General features: G+C 34.8%; 1 protein-coding gene across 6 annotated transcripts in view; it reads left to right on the top strand.

The window, feature by feature from the left end:
* Positions 1-18,978, top strand: part of GLRB (glycine receptor beta) — a 47,192-nt gene that overhangs the window by 10,472 nt on the left and 17,742 nt on the right. For all 6 annotated transcript variants that reach the window (XM_079305940.1, XM_079305942.1, XM_079305941.1 and 3 more), the window contains 5 exons: positions 2,581-2,687; positions 5,156-5,223; positions 11,656-11,885; positions 15,157-15,239; positions 17,867-18,007. In XM_079305940.1, the coding sequence (XP_079162066.1) occupies positions 2,581-2,687; positions 5,156-5,223; positions 11,656-11,885; positions 15,157-15,239; positions 17,867-18,007 (629 nt within the window). The remainder of the gene's footprint in view (positions 1-2,580; positions 2,688-5,155; positions 5,224-11,655; positions 11,886-15,156; positions 15,240-17,866; positions 18,008-18,978) is intronic.

The following is an 18,978-nucleotide window of genomic DNA, read 5'->3' as shown; positions in this document are numbered from 1 at the left end:
GGTTTATATTTCTGTAGCAACCTCTTCATTGGTAAAGTTCATCACTGAAAACGAAACACATCTCAAAATTACAGAAATGGAATAGAATAGAATAGAATAGAATAGAATAGAATAGAATAGAATAGAATAGAATAGAATAGAATAGAATAGAATAGAATAGAATAGAATAGAACAGAACATTTCAGCTGGAGAGGACCCACAATAATCATCTAGTCCAGCTGCCTGGCCAGATGAGGAAATAAATAAATAATTTTTTTTCCATAATGATCCAATTCTAAGTAAAATAGAAAAACTTATAAACTCAGTCCTGGGAGAATTGTTTGAAAGTGAATTTGACAGTTATTAGGAAAGGAGTTAGAACACATATTCCTTTTTTAAATGCTCTATTATTAAATTAGTAGAGACCTATTGTGTACAGAACATACTGTCTTGTATACATAGCAGGAAGTTAACATATGTTGCTAAAAGTAAACACTTCCTTGTTTTATTAAAAGACCAATTATCTCTGGAGAAGTTCTGCTGGAACAATTAGTTTACCTATTAGATTGTTACAGATCACAGAGGTTTTAGTGTGTTTACTGCAAGATGTGGGTGGGTAATTATATACCACAGCCTCTTAAAGCTGCTCCACAATTCTTTATCTGTATGTTATAGTTTAAGCTATCCTCCTGGATACATTTCTTAGTAGTCTTTGGAATGCATACTTATCCTGCTAATTACTTTTGAGCAGTCCAGAATTTCAAGGAGGATTTGGTGTCATTTTATTGCCATAATTTTTTCCTCATTTGTAATGTCAAGCAAATACAAGAAAATAGATAAGCAGATATGCAGCTTTTGGTTTCAGAAATTTCCTGAATACAACAGAGAAAACAGAAATCTGATTATTTCTTTTCCTGAACAGTAAAATGCTCAAAGGGTATCAAGGAGACTATGATATAATAAAAAAGCAGTTAAGTTGTCATGAATGGTTGACATGTTTTTAAAAATAGGGAACTCCTTCATAGTTTTATTTAGAAATGTTTTAGCTGTTAAATGTTAACTGAGAAGATTAAATCTCTTTGGGAAAGCATCGTGAGTGCTACCAAGTTAGCAGATCTGATTCCCTTTTCCCTTATGGTTTGAGTTAAACCAGTTGTTTTTAAAGGTGAGGTTATTAATAAAAGCTCTTCAAGGGCTAGGATCTGGTCTCATCTCCAGTTTTCGATCAAATACTGGTGTCATGCTACGCTGACATTTATTAATTAATAAATTTCTCAGTAATCAATAAGGAAAATGCTGAACAGGAGCTAATGTAATTGGACATTTTAAAATCAGGAGGTATAATACATTCATGTTGGTTTTTTTGGTGTTTTTAAACTGGTCAAAAGCCTTCTGTAGAGTTAATGTTTTCCTCAACAAATGTTTGAATAAGGCAGAAATCCCAGAGGACATGAAGGAAACGTAAGGATGAGAAGAAAAAAAGCAGGGAACTGAGATATAGAATATATAGGTTATATAGAATAACCTGCAGATCTGTCAAACTGGCATTGGTATGGGACAGAATGCTTAAAAAATTAAATTACAGGGTGAAGAAGGCAACAGCAACTGATGCTGATTATGAAAAACATTAGAAACTAAACTTGATAATTTTTTAAAATACATTCAGACATTAGTTTGCAAGAGATAATAATGTTGATGTACATGACTTTTGCCTCTGTAGGGTGCTTGTCTTATCTTTACATAGTATCCTGGTTACTGAATTATAATAACTGAAATACAGCAAACTTGTCACAAAAGGGATGGAAAAATGATTATGAGACAGAACTCAAAACTGGAAACAGTTCACTGAACAGGTTCTGGAAACACACAAATTAACTTACATACCATTATGAGCCTGCTTGGTGTTTACCTGGGGAGGGCACTGAGGCACTTGTATTGCTTTTTATTACACTCAATTATATGTACTCTTGTAGCTACATTTACATGTCACAGGTTCTTTTTGATTGTAGCAATGGTTTTCATTTTACACCCAGCACAATAATGGCAAGGTAATGAAGATACTTTAATTCCCCCTGAAAAACCAGAGTCCAAGGCTTGTCTTCTGTAGCAAAGCTTTTATTAGCACTTGACAATGAGATTATTCAATCCTCCAGCTCTGGGTGGAATAGCTGGTGCTGGAATGCGAGAGCAGGAGACTGCCAAAAGCCTCTGCATGCTTTGGCACCTACAAAGTGGCTGTCAATTTACTAAGTTTCCTAATCTGACAGTTACTAAAAATAGTTCAGTTGGCTGCTTTACACTGATGAAGAAATCATGTCCCTCTGTATATTTTTGTTAGGAGGGAAGGGAACAATTAGTGAATTGCAGTTTATTTGCTTCCAAGTTTAGAGTATGTCAGAGAGTGTTTGTGTTTATGACACAAATAATGTCTTGAAAAATACTGAAACTTCTTAAGGAAAGGAAGACTATACAGTATGGCACCCGAAAATAGTGAACATTTTTTTACTTGTGAAATGGAATTTATGGCATTACTTTAAAATCACTTTAGTTTAAGCATGCAGTTGTTTCTGTCCTGATAGTAACTAATGAATTTTTTTACAGGCAGCAATCAGCTGAAGACCTTGCAAGAGTACCTGCTAATTCTACCAGCAATATCTTGAATAGACTATTGCTCAGCTATGATCCCAGGATAAGGCCTAATTTCAAAGGTTTGTCAGATATTTCAGCTTTTTGTTTTTAATCTTTAGATTTTAACTTTTACTCTTTTCATGCATAGAAAAACAAGCAAAATTTCTGTTGGTTTTTTTTTTTTAATGGAAGCTTCCCTAGCTAGTGTGAAACTGCAGAAGATATTTATTCTTTTGAGCTGAAAGATGATATGTTAGAATTTCATTATCATAATAATGAAATGGGGTGCGATGTATGTGATGATTTATTACTATTGGACTTATGTTATAAAATATTTTTAAATGTAGAAATATAATTTATAGAATAAGTTTTTAAGATATCTTTTTTTCCCTAGATTTTAGTTAGACTCTCTTTTACAATATTTTAAACCACCAGATTTCTCTGTAGACATCCTTTAATATGACTATAAAAAGTTGGGGATCAGCAGTATCACTACTAGCAAACACTTATTAAGTCCTGTAAAGATATTTTAGTTATAAAGCTTACACACTTTGGGAATTCATGTAGGTAATGCAATAAAACACATTTTCTGCCATTAAAACATCTCCCTGATAGTCATATGTTGCAGGATTCTTCTGTAGGCAAGTGTGCTGAAAAAGTTGAAATATATGTTCTCTACAAAACCTCTAAGAATTCACACAAGTTAGACTGCAAATTAGACTTTCCAGGAATGAGATTATTTACTTTCTGAAAAAAGACAATTTTATTACATATATGCACTGCAGTTTACATAAAACAGCTCTTTCATTTTAAAACTCCCCATATAATTATGTGAGCATTAAGAGATATTTTAACATGAATATCACTAGTATGAAAAATTTGGAAATAGTAAATGTTTATTGTGCTTTTGAAGTTCTATTTAACAGCTTTATAAACATATTAAACACAGTTCTCAGCAAGTGTACTGCTTCTTTCTTACTCTCTGTAGAACCATATTTATGTTTGCAGCACTGGGTCTTGTCACAAAGGATAAATGTCTAGCCTCTTCTCTACCTGTTCTTCAGCATAATCAGCTTGTAATCACAAAGCATGTTGCAGATTTCTTTATATTTTTGATAACCCTTCTGGCAGTCTGGTAAGAATCAAGACGGAAGGGAAAGAGAGGGCATGTGATGTTAACTCAGAGGGAGGTGGAAGAAAAAGAATATTTTCTGACAAGTAGTTTGCCCATGTTAAAATGTTCCTCACACATGAGTGATTTTCTTGGATGGCACTTCCTATTCAAATCTGGAAGAGAGAGTACACTCTTGACTACTAGTGATGTGATGGGTGCTCTGTCACATGCATCAGGCATTGAAAGAAGTATTGTGCTTATTGCATAACCAAAAGCATCACACTTAAATAGTCTAATTAAAAAATACAAAACAAACAAAATGGTTTAACTGAAAAGGTGAAATTTTATCATCATATATTTCTGGTGTTTAAGAGAATGAGTTTGAATTTATGTATTAAATGTACATAAAAATATTTTATGCAGACAAACATGCTATTGGAAGAGGCGTTATTACTTTGTACTGTATTTGCTTAGTCTGTCAAAGCAATATTCATATATTCTTATATCTCTTTTGTTGCTGAAAGTAGGAAGAAACCCACTGAGTATTTGTAACAGTGTAAATGAGATCACATACCTGCATCTAGTGGACATCCTGACACTCACACCATAGAGATACTAAATAAAAGTAGTGGGGCATAATTAGTTCTCTCAACTATCAGGCCACTTCTTGCTCTGTGATAACTCTCTGTAAAAACCAGATTAAATGGCTGCAAATCAATTCCCACAGGGTGACAGAGGGCAGATTGTAGCAGCTGTCATACCATCCCTCTTCAACTACAGGAATCCTGGCTATGGAAAGAGAAAAAAATCCAAACCCTCTTAATACCTTCACAGCTGCTGACTTCTAGAAATTTTTCTTGGCTAATTGGTAACCACTGTAAAATTGAACAGTTTTCAGACTCTTTCACACAAGGCTGGATAGCTGTGAAAGATGCATGCAATAATTTTTTACCTGCATGTATTCATACTTTACAGGCAGGTAAAGGCATTACTTGCACAAAGAGGTATCCTCTTAAAGCATAAGGAAATATCTCTTCACAAATCATAAACAGGTAATTTGGGGTGATAGGTTGGCATGATGACCTTGGCAGTTAAAAGTGTCTGCTGCTAGAAATGTGAATTGTCTCTTATCTGTTATACTGTGTGCAAAAAAACATAATACTGGCTTATTTATTCTGAGATAACAGAAAATCATGGAATTCAAAAACTATTAATTTAGATATATGATCAGTGGAATTCTGTAAGATTAGCTCTCTGGACTTTTTCTTATCACTAGGTTGAAAAGAGGTTTAGTGATTCCTATTGACTTTGAAAACTATGTATACCAACTTAAAAAGGTAAACTTGCATTGTGACATTTGTATAAAGGAGCTTTAAATGAAGGATAATGTACCTTTACTGGATTGTGTAGCTCACTATAATTCTTTTTTTAAAGGAATTCCAGTTGATGTTGCGGTTAACATCTTCATTAACAGCTTTGGGTCAATTCAAGAGACAACTATGGTAAGAGTGAGATTAAATTCATGTAGTATACATGGAGATTTTCTTACTAAAATTAACTTCAGACTGAAGATTATGAACTATAAAATAGAAAGAATTGTTGTGGTTGCAGACACTGAGAATTCAGTTAATGGAGTTAGTGATTGATTGGCTCTGCTTTATTCCATAGACCTATATCTATTAAGGTATTTCACTCTATATGTGTCCACAGATTATTGTAGCTTTAGAATCTGATTTACATGAAAGGAAATCCATGTTTTCTAAGATGTAGGAGATAGACTAATTTCTGTAAGTTTTTAAGTTCATTGGAAGAACCCATTTGGGAGTATGAGTTAAAGATCTTCCTGAGAGTTATAACACAGGTTGCTTAGTGTGTTATTCTAAAATCCCCAAACCACTAAGACTGTACATGAGAGAAAAAAGAACTGACATACATAAGGAAGAAATATATAGGTTCTTTTTTTTAGGTGGATCTGAAGATGGAAATAAATCGTGGAGAAATAGAAGGAGCAGTAGTAAAGGAATAGACTATCAATGACCATAGTCTTACTGCTGTTTATTTACTGCTTGGGAAAGATAAACTGGGGAGTGAAGTTCATAAAAATGTGTTTCTAGTTCAGCCAGAAAATTTCAAGATGTCAGGATGAAATAATCCTCATTGCAATTTTGACTTATTTTGTTTATTTGGGAAATAAAATCAATTTCAAAATATGGGTTGCTTCAGCAAAGACCTTTCTGGTATTTTGGGATCTTTTTTTTTTGTCATGGTGATTCCAATAAACACTATCAAAAATATTACCAAAAATGCATTTAGTTATTGAAGATGTTCTGACCTGATCAGGTTTTCCTTTTGTGTAAAAAAAGAGAGGAGTGCATCATGTCATGCCAGTTCATGGAAAGCCACAGCCAAGACATGCACTCCCACATGAGTGGGAGTTCTGAGGCATTCCCTGATCACTTTGGTGACCTGCTGCATCTAAAGCATTGAGTCAGCTCCCCAAAATCAAGTTGCTTTTTTTAATACTGTGACTAAGGGAGCATTCTGACTCATAATGGCAGAGAAGCAATAAACCACAATACCACTAATAAGAAATAAAACATTTTTTTGTTGTTATTGAAAGTAATCCCACTTAAAATTCAGAACCTGCTTGCATATTACCCTAATGAATTTTCAATAGGACTGCAAGCCACTCCAAGTTGAACATAAAGGGTGGCTAGAACAATTTTCAACAGCCTGGCCAGAAATTTCTGTTTCTTTAGCTAGTAGATATTTATGTTTGATTGCAAATGATAGTAAGACAATTAAAGGCATTAGTAGGAACCGATATTAAAACCAAAAAATAAAAGAGAGTTTGCCCAAGAGTCCACAAGATTTATTTCTGAAAACAAAAAGAGGACTCAAATTTAAAGAGGGGCAGAGAGGTAGAGCAAGAAAGTATGACTGAGGTAAGCATCTTAAGATGTCAAGCATATTAGACCAAAACAGTCCTTTCAAATTTCTGAAATAATTGCATGCTTTAAAAACTGACTTTTTAAGAGGCTTTCTTGCATTTCACCCAGATTCAAATAGTAATAAAACGTGATTGTAAGAATTTGCTTTCCCCCAGCCCCTCCAAAAAAAAAAAAAAAAAGAAGTAGGCTCTCTATAGCCTCTAGGTATGCCTGACTGTGCCTTCCTGATATGGTTACTTACAAATTTACTGGGATGTATCATACTACAGTATGATAAGTCATGCTCTCCTATATAATTCACAACTTAGTTTGTTTTATGCTTTTATTTAGATTTTTGTGTCTAGCTGATCACCATGATAGCTAAGCATGTTTATGTGAAATTTGGATTTCTTCTTGATTGCCTTAATGTAATACATGAAGCACAGACAAAATTAACAGTCAATCTTCTCTTCCATGTATTACTTAGAAAACTCTTCCTGCTTCAATGGGCATTGGATATTCAGGAGTCACTGTTCTCTTGGGGATAGGTTTGTACTTGCCTTCAAATGATCTGGGTAATATAACAGACACTAGAATAGGAAAAGACTTGTACTTCCAGAATTACAGGAAGAATATTTCCTGGAGGTGAGGCATCAAGCCTGTTAAGAATCAGAGAGATCTCTTGTGTTTAGAAAAGGAGACATTTGCAGAAGTACTAGCTCTACTGAAAAGGTTCCTTGGTGTTGGAGAAGGGAGTGGCTGGCTACATCTCTACTGTCCCTGGCATTGCTGAGAATCATTAGGAGTATTGATTTAAAGACTGTCTCTAAAATTACCAGAAGCTACTAAACTGATTGGAGTGATCCCAAAATTTGTGAAATAATATATTTCGAAGTATTTCAGTCAATTAATTGTGAGGATGCTTTGCTCTCTAGCCACTACTGGCTGTAGTAATTTGAACTCACAAATTTTTGCTAATTGTATGTGAGAGTAAAGCCATGCTAAAGCAATGATTCCTTCTTATGTGTGATGGAAGTGTGGGGAAAAATAACAATGGGTACCAGATGACTGGAAGAGAGGTCATGGTAGAAGGCCCAACAAAAAAAAGTGTAGAGTGCCAGTGAGAAAAGGCCTTGCTTGCTGTCCTTCTGGTCCTGTGATATTTATATTCTTAACTATGCAGTTGGCTCATCCTCAACAGAGTTGAGATTAGCTCCCTCTGAGTCCACTTAGATTTAAGAAAGGAGGGAATTTCTTTACAGAAAAGCATCAACATGTTTGAAAATACTTTATTTTAAAGTGAGTACCCATTTTGTGGGTCCTATGCCCAGAATCCTGTATACTTTAATCAAGTCCTTGCGATGAATGTGAAGGGCAAATGTTTGCTCTGTGTTTAAAAAGGAGTGTTCATGTTGTGTTGTTTAATATTGAAGAGAATTGCAGTGGCACCACACACTTATCAAGCAAATCTTCTGGAAAAAACTAGGCAAAAGAACTAGTGAACTACAGAGAGAATCAGAATTTGTACAGATATAAAGGAGAAGAGCTTATTCCAGAGCTGCTACCTTCCAGTTAGCACCCTTTTCCTTGAATCCTGTAACTTGTTAGCTTCTACATTGTTAGACCACTTGTCAAGGGTCCCACATTAACTCTGCTTCTGAATTTGCTCCTATTTTTTTCAGACTGCAGATTCGTGGTATAATATGATGATTATGTCACATTTAGAAACTGTTTTAGACTGGATGACTAGTCAAGGATTCCTAGGAATAGAGAGTTTCTGGTATAAATACCCATAGGGCTATAATATTTTTTTCTGTGATGATGATCTGAATTTCTATCTACATAATCTATGTTCAAGGTTTTTGCTTGCAGTGTGACCTTTCTTCACTGACTCAAATGACAAAACACCACTTCTTCCTTCTTCTTTAAAAATTTTCATGAGGTCTTTTTAATATTTGTGATCACAAAAAAGCATTCAGCTTCCTTACTTTTATTTTTAAAATGACATTTTCTGCGTTCATTATGTTGCTTTTCTCTGTATGAGTGCAGTTTATGCAGTAAGTCTTTCACGATCTATGTGCTCTGTTTTGCAGTGAGATGTATAGGCTATGCTTGCTTTCTGGCCTGAGGTGATTTTCTGGCCACATGCCTACTATTTAGTAGATTTCTGAAATACATCCTAGAATGCCTCCCAACCTCCCTGAAAACAATTTGCCTTCTGTTGGAGTTGTATGGGAAAACAAAGCCCTGCAGAATACCTCTGTGTTTCTTTCTACCTGGCAGGTCTTCCTAGCTCTGATGCTATTGAATATCTCTTCCATCCTCTTCCCTTAGTTTCAGGCTTCTTAGCTGCTATTTGACTCTCCTTTACTATAAAATGTTAATCACTCTGCAAATTAAACAAATTTGTAAAATGTGCACCAGGAAGACCATGTGCTCCATGCAGACTGTTTCTTCAGCCCCTGTTCAACCTAATTGTAATACATTTACTGAATCTTGAAATTCATTGTGCGAATTTGAGAGGACTGGTTACAGACTTCTTTCAAGATAAATTTATACCAGATCATAGCCTTTACTGCTGCCAGATGCTGTAAGGGTGCTTGCTCTTCTAAGAAGGAGCCCTGTTGTACATTGTTGTCTGGCTAGCCAGTTTTATATCTCTTTGCTTCCTTCTACATTTTCTGTATTGCCTCAAATGTGCAGTGGCCTTCCTCTCCAAGTATACCTGTCAACATCTCTACTTTGGGACTGAACCTCCCTGTCTTAGATTAAAGGAAAATTTCTTTCTCTGAGCTAAACAGATGTTGAAACATCTGGTTGTTTGGTGCTTAAGTTCATTTGCAATAGAGCAAGGAAGGAAATAAAATAGCATCCATCCCCCTGATCTTACTTCCAATTCTTATTTTGCCAGTGCATTCTGCTTTTCAGTGATGTAAGCATCTTCTTCTGCTGAATGGGTAAGCTGAAGGCAAGTGTTGGACAGTGCTTATCATTTGCCTATGGCTTTGTGAAGACATCTTATTTTGCTCAAAATTAGGGTAATGCATTTGTTTATGAGAAAATTGAATTCAGTGTAACCAATAGTGTAATGCTTGTGAGCATGAATGGTATGCAGTATTTGTCTCATATGGTTTAGAGTAATTTTTTGTCACTGAGACAGCAAGTGCATATGGAATGGGAACTTCAGCAAGAAGCAAGTAAATGAAATTTTCAATTATATGCATATAATTGAAAAGATGCTTTCCAAGATAATGACCTGAATTCCCTCCAATTATGAAGCTTCTCTATTAAAGCTTTCCAGTACAAATTCCTTTCATAATAACCATTATTTTTTGCTTCTTCTTTACTTTGATAAGACAACATAGACCTTTGTATAAATGAGGGTCAGACTATGTATATTTTTTCAATACCAACTACCAACAAGTAACAAGTACTTAGTTTTGCTGCTTTGCTTTTCCGTACAATGCAGTAAGGAAAAATATTACACAGAATAGTGTAATAAAGAAATACTTGGGCTAATTTGTCTGGTGAACTTGACATGGGAAAGTGGGCTCTGTATTTAAATATGGAGAGCAAAACAACAGAATTAATTATTCTGCATGAGGTATTAGCCAAGTGAACTCCTTCTGGTTGAAGTTAGCATGACTGTCTCAAGATGGCACCTGCTTTGGACTGTCAATGTAGCAAGTACAATAGAAGATAATTCAGTTGTATCAAAAAAAATGTGTAAGAGTCATTGACATGTAGAATAAAAAACTTTATAAAATTAGTTTGTATGCAGAATCCATTGACAAATCAAAAATATGTCAAGAACCTTCACTCACACATTTCTAGCATTTTGCTATAATTGTAGAGCAGTAGCAGTGTTTTCATTGCTCTGAAAGACACAGCCATTATCTCAGGAGGCTTTGTACCTAGCAGACAATTATGAAAAAACAAAGCACACTGTAGAAGGCAACTAGGAAGACTGGAGATAGAAATAATCTTATATAATTTTCATTCATTTGTTTGAGTTTGTTTAACTTTTTTTTGACAATAGATTTATTCTTTCTCTGTATGTGATCTGCATAGTTTACATACACATAAAAAAGAGCCACTGACTTAAATGTAAATGTAAAAAGCAAAAAGACTTAAGAGATAAGACTGAAAAATCATAGCTGACATTCTAGGTCACATTCTTCCTTCAGATGCTCACAGCTTTCACTAAGGACACAACATGTGCAGGGTATCATTTTGCCCTGAGACACATGCTACTCCAATTCCCAAAAGCAAAATTAGGTTCTAGGTTGAGCATGGCTGTACTACTGTCTGTCCTTCAGCCAGAGTCCTACTGATTTAATAAGATTTCCTCTGTAAATCCTTGATTTTGTCTCTTTGAGACTGATTCTGTTTCTCCTTTCATACCTGCTACCTCAGTACTTATATTGCAAGCTGGCATCAGTCTTCCAGTTACCAAGGTAGTCCAGATCACTGATAGAAGGTCTGAGGCTGTATTCTGGGTGTGCAGTATAAAATCTATTACCTAGCTGGTCTGTTTCCTGCTTTTATAGTGTGGTATTTTGCCATCAGTATGTCACTTAACCAAATGGAGAGTAAACTGGAACTCACAGGATATCCTGAAAGAAGTGATATCATGCCTGCTGCCTGCAGTCATTTAGTGAAGTCAAGCCATGGCCTTTCTCTGCCCTGCTGCATGCTTTTCTCTATGCCTGAGTAACAGGAGCCTGTTACTGAGGGGATGCAAAAATTACTCTGGAGTGACAATTTGATCCTTTGCTTAAGGAAATTTGCTATATTCAAAACCATGAGAGAGATGTAATCTTTTTTTAGTAAAGTCTGTTAAACATAACACTTCATAATGTAATTTGAATAGTGATTACTTTCTTTGTGATAGAAACATCGGCATATTTTTTTTTCTCTTCTGAATGTGGTTGGTTTTATTTCTCTGTAGGTTTTTTGTTAGACTTTTGGGTAGTCTAATTTTTTTTTTATTCTTCCTGTCAGGATTATAGAGTCAACATCTTTCTAAGACAGAAGTGGAATGACCCCAGACTCAAACTGCCCAATGACTGGAGAGGTTCAGATACACTAACAGTGGACCCAACTATGTTTAAGTGTCTTTGGAAGCCAGACTTATTCTTTGCAAATGAAAAAAATGCTAACTTCCATGATGTCACACAAGAAAATATCCTCCTTTTTATATTTCGGGACGGAGACGTCCTAGTCAGCATGAGGTATTTTATTTATATGTTTCCACTATTTTTTTAAAATGATTTTATATGAAATATATATTCTGTATTAACCTTAGTTATGTAATACAATTTATTACTAATATTTAAATTTATAAGAGAGTTTCTAAACAATGCTGCAATAAATTAAATATGTGTAAAGAAGTCAGATGAAGGTGTTTTAAAGCCTGTCAGTTGATAGCACTACAGGTATGAGAAATTTGAAGTACATACATGTTAAGCTAACACACTGAAATAACTAAATTTAAACATTTTATGTGTATATATGAAATACATCCTTCAGTAAAACAGTATATGTTGCACACTACTTGAATTTTTACAGCAGCTAAAGTAAACAATGATTACTTCCTAAAGAAAAAGGGAAAGGCAGAAATTGCAAAATTTGTAAACATGCATGTTCTGTAAAAGTACTGTGAAAAAATCGTAATTACATTCTATGCCTTACTGGGCATAATTTTTTTCAGAAGTCTGGGCATTGCTGTTCAATTTAATTGCAGCTAACATTTTCTTTTTTGGTGGCTTGACGTGGTTTATCAAAGGTATACACGATGTCACAAAAATATTCATCCACTGAAACCAGAAAATTAGTTGATTTAAAAGGAGGTCATAATGAATGACAGATCTAGAGAGTTAATAGTTTATGGTTTGTAGAGATTAGGCTAAATTTCCTAACAGGAAGTGAATTTTCTTCTGATGTGAGTTGTATACTATATTGCCCTGATAGATGTGGAAATGATTATCTGAATATGCTGCAACATTACTTTTAAGAGGGAATCACCTGAGAAGCTAGGTTCACATGAGCTATTTCTTCCTTGAGTAGAAATGGATAGGAAAAAAAGAGAAACAATATGAAGGAGTTTGGGTTCTTTTTTTCCCATTTCAAAACAGGATGAGGAAAATCAGTCTTGAGACTATTGCTGGCAGTGATCAAAAAAGAAGATATATTGGGCAATCAAAGCATTTCATTTGGCTTGCTCTGAAGGTCTTGGTTTTGATTTCAGCTGCTTCTGTAATTTTGAATAGTGTAGAAATTAATATTTCAAGGTAGAAAATAACTTCCAGCTATGAAAGGAATTTCCCATTTGAAAGAGAAAATGTTAAATGAAACATTTAAATGTGTTTCAAATATTTTAATGGGTTGCAGGTATTTATAAATTACCTCAATAGGTATGGTTAATGATTAGTGAATATTGAGTGAATACTAATGGAAGTGTTTCTGATGGAAAAATTGTTCTCTAAAAACTTGCAAATAAGAAAACTGGGTTCAATGAAATTAGAAATTATTGTCTTCTTCTAAAAATACTCTGTTTATTTTAATAGCACACTGTGTTCTTACATGATATGTATGCAGGTAAGATGAATTTTTTTAAAGACTGTGGTTTGGTGACATTTTAAAAACATATAAGTTCCAAGCCTTGTATTTCTATTTATAGAGATATTATCACATATAAATGAAAGACTCTCCAGTTATCAAAATACTTGCACAGCAAAATGTGTATGAGAGAAAGCTCTTGCATAAATAGTTAAGAATTAGGAAACTGAATGCAGGAATAAACAGCTACTGCTCACATCAGGGGAAGTAGACAGTAGACTCCCACAAAAAAATCTGTTCTCTGTTCTGTGCTTTTCAACATAAGTAATCTTAAAAGCTCTGACTTTGCTAGTGCATTTGATGATACCAAAATATGCAGAATGGTAAAGATAAGAGACAACAGTGAGAACCACAAGTCAATCTAAGGATTAGGCAACAAAGAATGGGATGAAATTCAATGTAAACAACTGGAAATTATGCATGAGGAAAAAATCATAAAGCCTGATTGATCTAGAGTTGATTATTACCAGCCAAAAATTAGCTTTGAGTAGCAATGGATAAAATGAAAATGTCAGCTAATAGCTCAGTACTATTTGAGAAAATGAATTGAGTTGTTGGAAGTATTAAGGATTAAAGTTATGCCACTGCCTAAAAGCATTCTGTGCTTACATCTTGAATGCAATTCTGGTCTTCCAGTTGTAGGAAGGGAGGTAGGGATAGTGAAAGGTATGGAACAGCTGAGAAAGGCTGAACTTTTCACACTAGAAAAAACAAAATACTTTTTGATGGTGCCATAAAGGTCTCTAAATCACAAATGGCACAGAGAGAATGGATGGACATTGATTTTTTTTTTTCCTTCTTTTACAATGAAAGAGAGACAGACTGAGGATAGACAGAAGTGTGATTAGAGTCTGTGCTGCTTGGCTATGGCAGTCTTTGCTGCAAGATGCTGTCTGTGGATGTTTATGTGGTGTTGGGGTTTAACCCCAGCTGGCAACTAAGTATCATTCACTCACTTCCTCCTGGCCCCAATGGGATGGGGAGGAGAGGCAGGATAATAAAGACTGTAGAAGTTGTGGGTCAAGAACCACTTAAAAATTGCAGCAAATTAAACAAAATGAAAAAGTATTTATGCTAAGACTATTTGTAATAAAAGGCACAGGTGGAGAGACACATAAAACCAAGAGAAACAAGTGATGCAAAACAGAATTGCTCACTATCTGTTGACAGATGCCCATCCCTTCTCTGCTGGCTCCCATCTCCTTATGTCAGAGTATGGGAAACTGAAAAGTCCTTGATTTAGGGTAAGCCCTACTCAGCAACAACCAGAAATATCAGTGTGTTATCCACGTTATCCTCATACTGAATCCAGAACACAGCACTGTGCCAGATACTAGGAAAATAATTAATTGTCCCAGCTGATGCCAGGACACCTAGATTCCAGAAAGCAGCTGAAAGTAAAACAACTTCGTGGAGACAAAAAAATCTGTTGATGTCCCTTAAATACTGAAGATTCCCTTCTGGCCTAGGAAGCCCTTGAGATGCAACTTTTGGATGCTGCTGGATATCTGGCAAAATAACACTTCCAGATTGCTGTAGTGTCATATTCTTCTTTAGAAGTCTGTAACTGGCCAATGCTGGAGACAGGACTCTGTTCTGTATGAACATTTGGTTCGTTTTTCTATGACCTATATGCATTTTGTCTTGTATTAGCAGTTCTCTAATTTGTGAGCTTCTATGTGTTTAAAACCCTCTATAAAATTTTATTGTCTTATTTTATGCTAGAGAGATCTCCATTGCAAACTGCTAATTATAACTTCTAAACTTTGTTTCTGCTCTTTTAGAGGATGAAAATAAAAAACCTGTGATTTTTTTCTTTCTCACGGCCATCTATGCTTACCTGACAGCTCACACTGTTTTTAAATGCCATTTCTGTATTTTCAGATTGTCTATTACGCTGTCATGCCCTTTGGACTTGACCTTGTTTCCTATGGATACACAGCGCTGCAAGATGCAATTGGAAAGCTGTATGTAAATCACTCTGTCCATAAAAACACTTCTCTTCTAGGCATGCATGAGAGTCAAACAAAAATTATTAATTCTGTTTTTTTCATCTCAACATTCTTAATGAATCATGAAATTGATACTCACTGGTCCCCACCAACGTACATTTCCCTATCAAAAATGTTTCTTACCGTTATGGCACTGTGAATTCTGAGGCCTTTTATAAATGCATTTACAATAAACTGAGATAAATGGAAATATGTAATTTGGAAAGAAGAATGGCTTTGCCAGGTAATTTTACCGTCCACAGTGTGTGCTGTTTTGTAGGTCGTTGGGGCCCAACTTACCCCTTTGCATTGATGATGCAATGGTATTATTTGAAAATCCTTTGATATTGTACCAAAGAAAAAGTGTTTGATGCCAAAGCAGTGAGATCATTTAGGATCAAACCTTTTGGTAGTGGTTTCAGGATATGTTGTGGATGTAGTCAGGCATCTATTCCTGGTCTCCAGGTGATTTAATCTTACAACAGGGCAGACAGGTCACATCTCTGAAGGACTTAATGACATGCTGCAAGTTGCAGGCAAAATGTTTCTGAAATCCATCTTCCTTCCCATGCTCCAAGTATGCAGATGTCTACTCAGCTACAGCTTTTTCCAGCACTTTGACCCTTGGTGATCCCACTTTCATGGTAATTCTGTTTTCCTGAGTAAGGATGAGTGTGAAGCAGAGAGAAGTCTGCCCCTCCTGTAACATAAAAACGTTCAGCTCTTACTCCAGCAGGTCAGGTGGGAAAGGTGAGGTTGGGGAAAGGAAGTCACAAGTGAAGAAAAAGTAAGGTTAACCAAAGCTGTGCAGGGTATCACAATGGGGACAAAGTTAAAAATAACAATAAAAATAAAAATAAAAATAATTATGGTTATGACAATAATAGTAACAATAGTAGTAATAGTGTTTTACAATATAGGTTTTGATTGTCAGCATTTATCTTTAGAATTTTAGTATGTCCACAGTGATTTTTTTCACCCCTTCTCTGTATGTACATTAGCTGAAGTAAACTCTTATGGAAAATTCAAATCAGTTTGGAGTAAAACTGGAATTAGTTAATAATACTAATGGAAATTCACTCAAGATTTCTCAGTCCAGAAAGTCCACTTGCTTTACAAGTGTTGAAAGGTATAATCATGCAAGGATAAATTACTTGGTAAAAAATAATTCTAAGATGCATATACTCAAATTCAGTGAATTTGCTTCTTTGAAAAGACTGTGCATTAAACTTTCTTCTACCTTTTAATTCAGTTACTGAAAGTAAGAAAGGTACCCATGACTTCCTATCAGTCCTTCCAATTCTTTCCCTGTTAGCCATTGGCAGTTTTATTCTTAGGTTATTTTCAAATGAATATTTTGTTTTTCCTTGCTAAAATTCAAAATAAAAAAGGCCATCACTTATTACTAAGATGTTAAGGCCATCACTTGTTACTAAGATGTTCTCAAATCCACAGTTATCATATCCCCAGTTCTATATATTGTCTATAGACAAAATTTTCACTCTCCGGTAGTTGTTATCATAAAGGATCTTGGCAGTTTTGTGATATGCTGTATGTTGGAATGGACATTAATACAATTTTTTTGCGTAGTGTATTATGGAACTTTGAAGCATTGTGATTTTTATTAAATTATTGTGAATCTTAGCGACATAATTTGTGAGCAGTTTTGCTTTCTTAATCACAGCTGTTTTTCAAAAATTAAAAAGAATAATCTAATGCCTCCAGCAAAAGAATGGCTCTTTAAACATTTTTCTCAGGCTTTGAACTGCAAAATGACGCATTCCAACTCCATCTTTTTTATGTTTGCTCCTCTCTGTTCCCATCTAATACACATTATCTCTGAATAAAGTAATCTTTAATGAACAGAAGGAAGCAAAAAATGACATGTAAAATCATGATTCTGATTATGCATATTTAATCAATATTGCTTTATTCTTTAATGTTGTGAATCTAACTTGCACTGCCTCTCACTTGGTGGTGGTGTATATATATTATGATTTTGGTGCTCAGAGGTTTGCTGAAGTCTGTCTGTACTCAGTAGATCATGAAGGCACTGAGCTAATTTCCATAGGACTGCACATCTGCTCTAATTCCTGGTCAAGTATTTCCATAATGGCAACACTTTCATGAATCAGAGCTTTTAGTCTCAGCAAATAAGCAATGCAGTTGTTTTACACAAACACCAAGATTCATCATAGTAATTGAGTTGTTAAATTCTTTTGAAGTTACTCAGACTCATAAGTGCTGTTTAAAATCCAGCTTTTTCATATTTGCTGAAGTAGAGTGTGAATGACTATGGAGGCTTGAAAGCTATGCAAAGTACAGCTTTGCTTTCTTTGTTTGAAAAGTACACACTGTAACAAATACCTCTTAGTCATCCTAATATTGCTGATAACATAATGTTTCACCCACTAAGTCCTAACTTCAGCCTACATAAAAATGCAGCTGCAGTTTATTTAATTTTTGTATTTATTTATTTGAACAGGAAATAAAAAGAAAAAGACTGAAAGACATACAAAACATATATGCTAGGTTTTCTTGCAGAGTTTACTGTGATTGAGGTTGTTCTTTAAACAATTATTATTACTATTTTCTTCTTGTAGTTGGTTACACAACTGATGACTTACGGTTTATCTGGCAGTCTGGAGATCCTGTACAGCTAGAGAAAATTGCTCTGCCTCAGTTTGATATTAAAAAGGAGGATATTGAATATGGTAACTGTACCAAGTATTACAAAGGCACAGGTAGGTAATATAAGTTATTTCCTTGGTTAAAAACTCTAAGCTTCCTTCAATTACTGTCTATAGTTAATGTCTAATGTTCCAGTCCACATCTTACTTTTCCTGGGATAAAATAGATTACTTTTAATTAATGAGTGATTCGTATAATGGTAAGTTTAATTAATTTGTGATCATTACAAGCTAGTTCAAATGTAGAAATAGCCAAGTTGAAGAGATTAAATGTTTGTCTTGGCTTTGCTTATATACATCGTGAACTTACTATCACCATTTTATTTCTATGGTCCTAATACTTGTTTATGCTTGTAAATGTCAAACTTTTCTTAATGGATGTTCATGCAGAATCATGCCAGTTGCAACTAAATGGGTAAATTTTGATTTTCTGGTTAGACTTTTATTCCATGAGTGGTTAGTACCAGAGTATAATTCCAAATGCTTCACCCTGCAAGTTCTTCGTTTCTCTAAATGTGCTGGAAATTCTGTCATTTTTTGAAAGCTGTTTGCAATCCTCATTCTTCTATTTATTTATTCTCTTGATTTTTTTTTTTTTTTAATGTGGGCACAAATTTTACCAATGGTTTATGTACTTTAGCTTTTAGTGATTTACCTCTTTCACCTTGATTGTTTCCTGCCTATCATTATATCCAAACTACTTGTGCTGTGACAACCACAAGACTATCTACAAGAACAGCTGCATTTTAGTCAGTGCTTTTACATCATGGGAATAAATTTTCTATTAAAAATAGAATAGTGGCGCTGCAGCTTCTGAGGATCCTCTGCAAGTTTCTTGTTGCCTATTAAGCTGAAGTGGAGGATCTGTTACTTGCAGTTGCTCCTGCAATAGATTCCAAGCCTGGAGAAATCTCAAGGAACTTTAGCAGATCTCAGAGTTAAGCATTTAATTTGAAAAGATAATGAAAATAAAAGTGGTCTTTGGTATTTAACTGCAAAATGAGTGAGATTTCAGCCTAAGAACA

The sequence above is a fragment of the Erithacus rubecula genome, assembly GCF_903797595.1.
Source record: "Erithacus rubecula genome assembly, chromosome: 5".
Classification (NCBI taxonomy): Eukaryota; Metazoa; Chordata; class Aves; order Passeriformes; family Muscicapidae; genus Erithacus; species Erithacus rubecula.
Note: the sequence above shows the minus strand (reverse complement) of the source record. Positions and strands in the feature narration are given on the sequence as shown.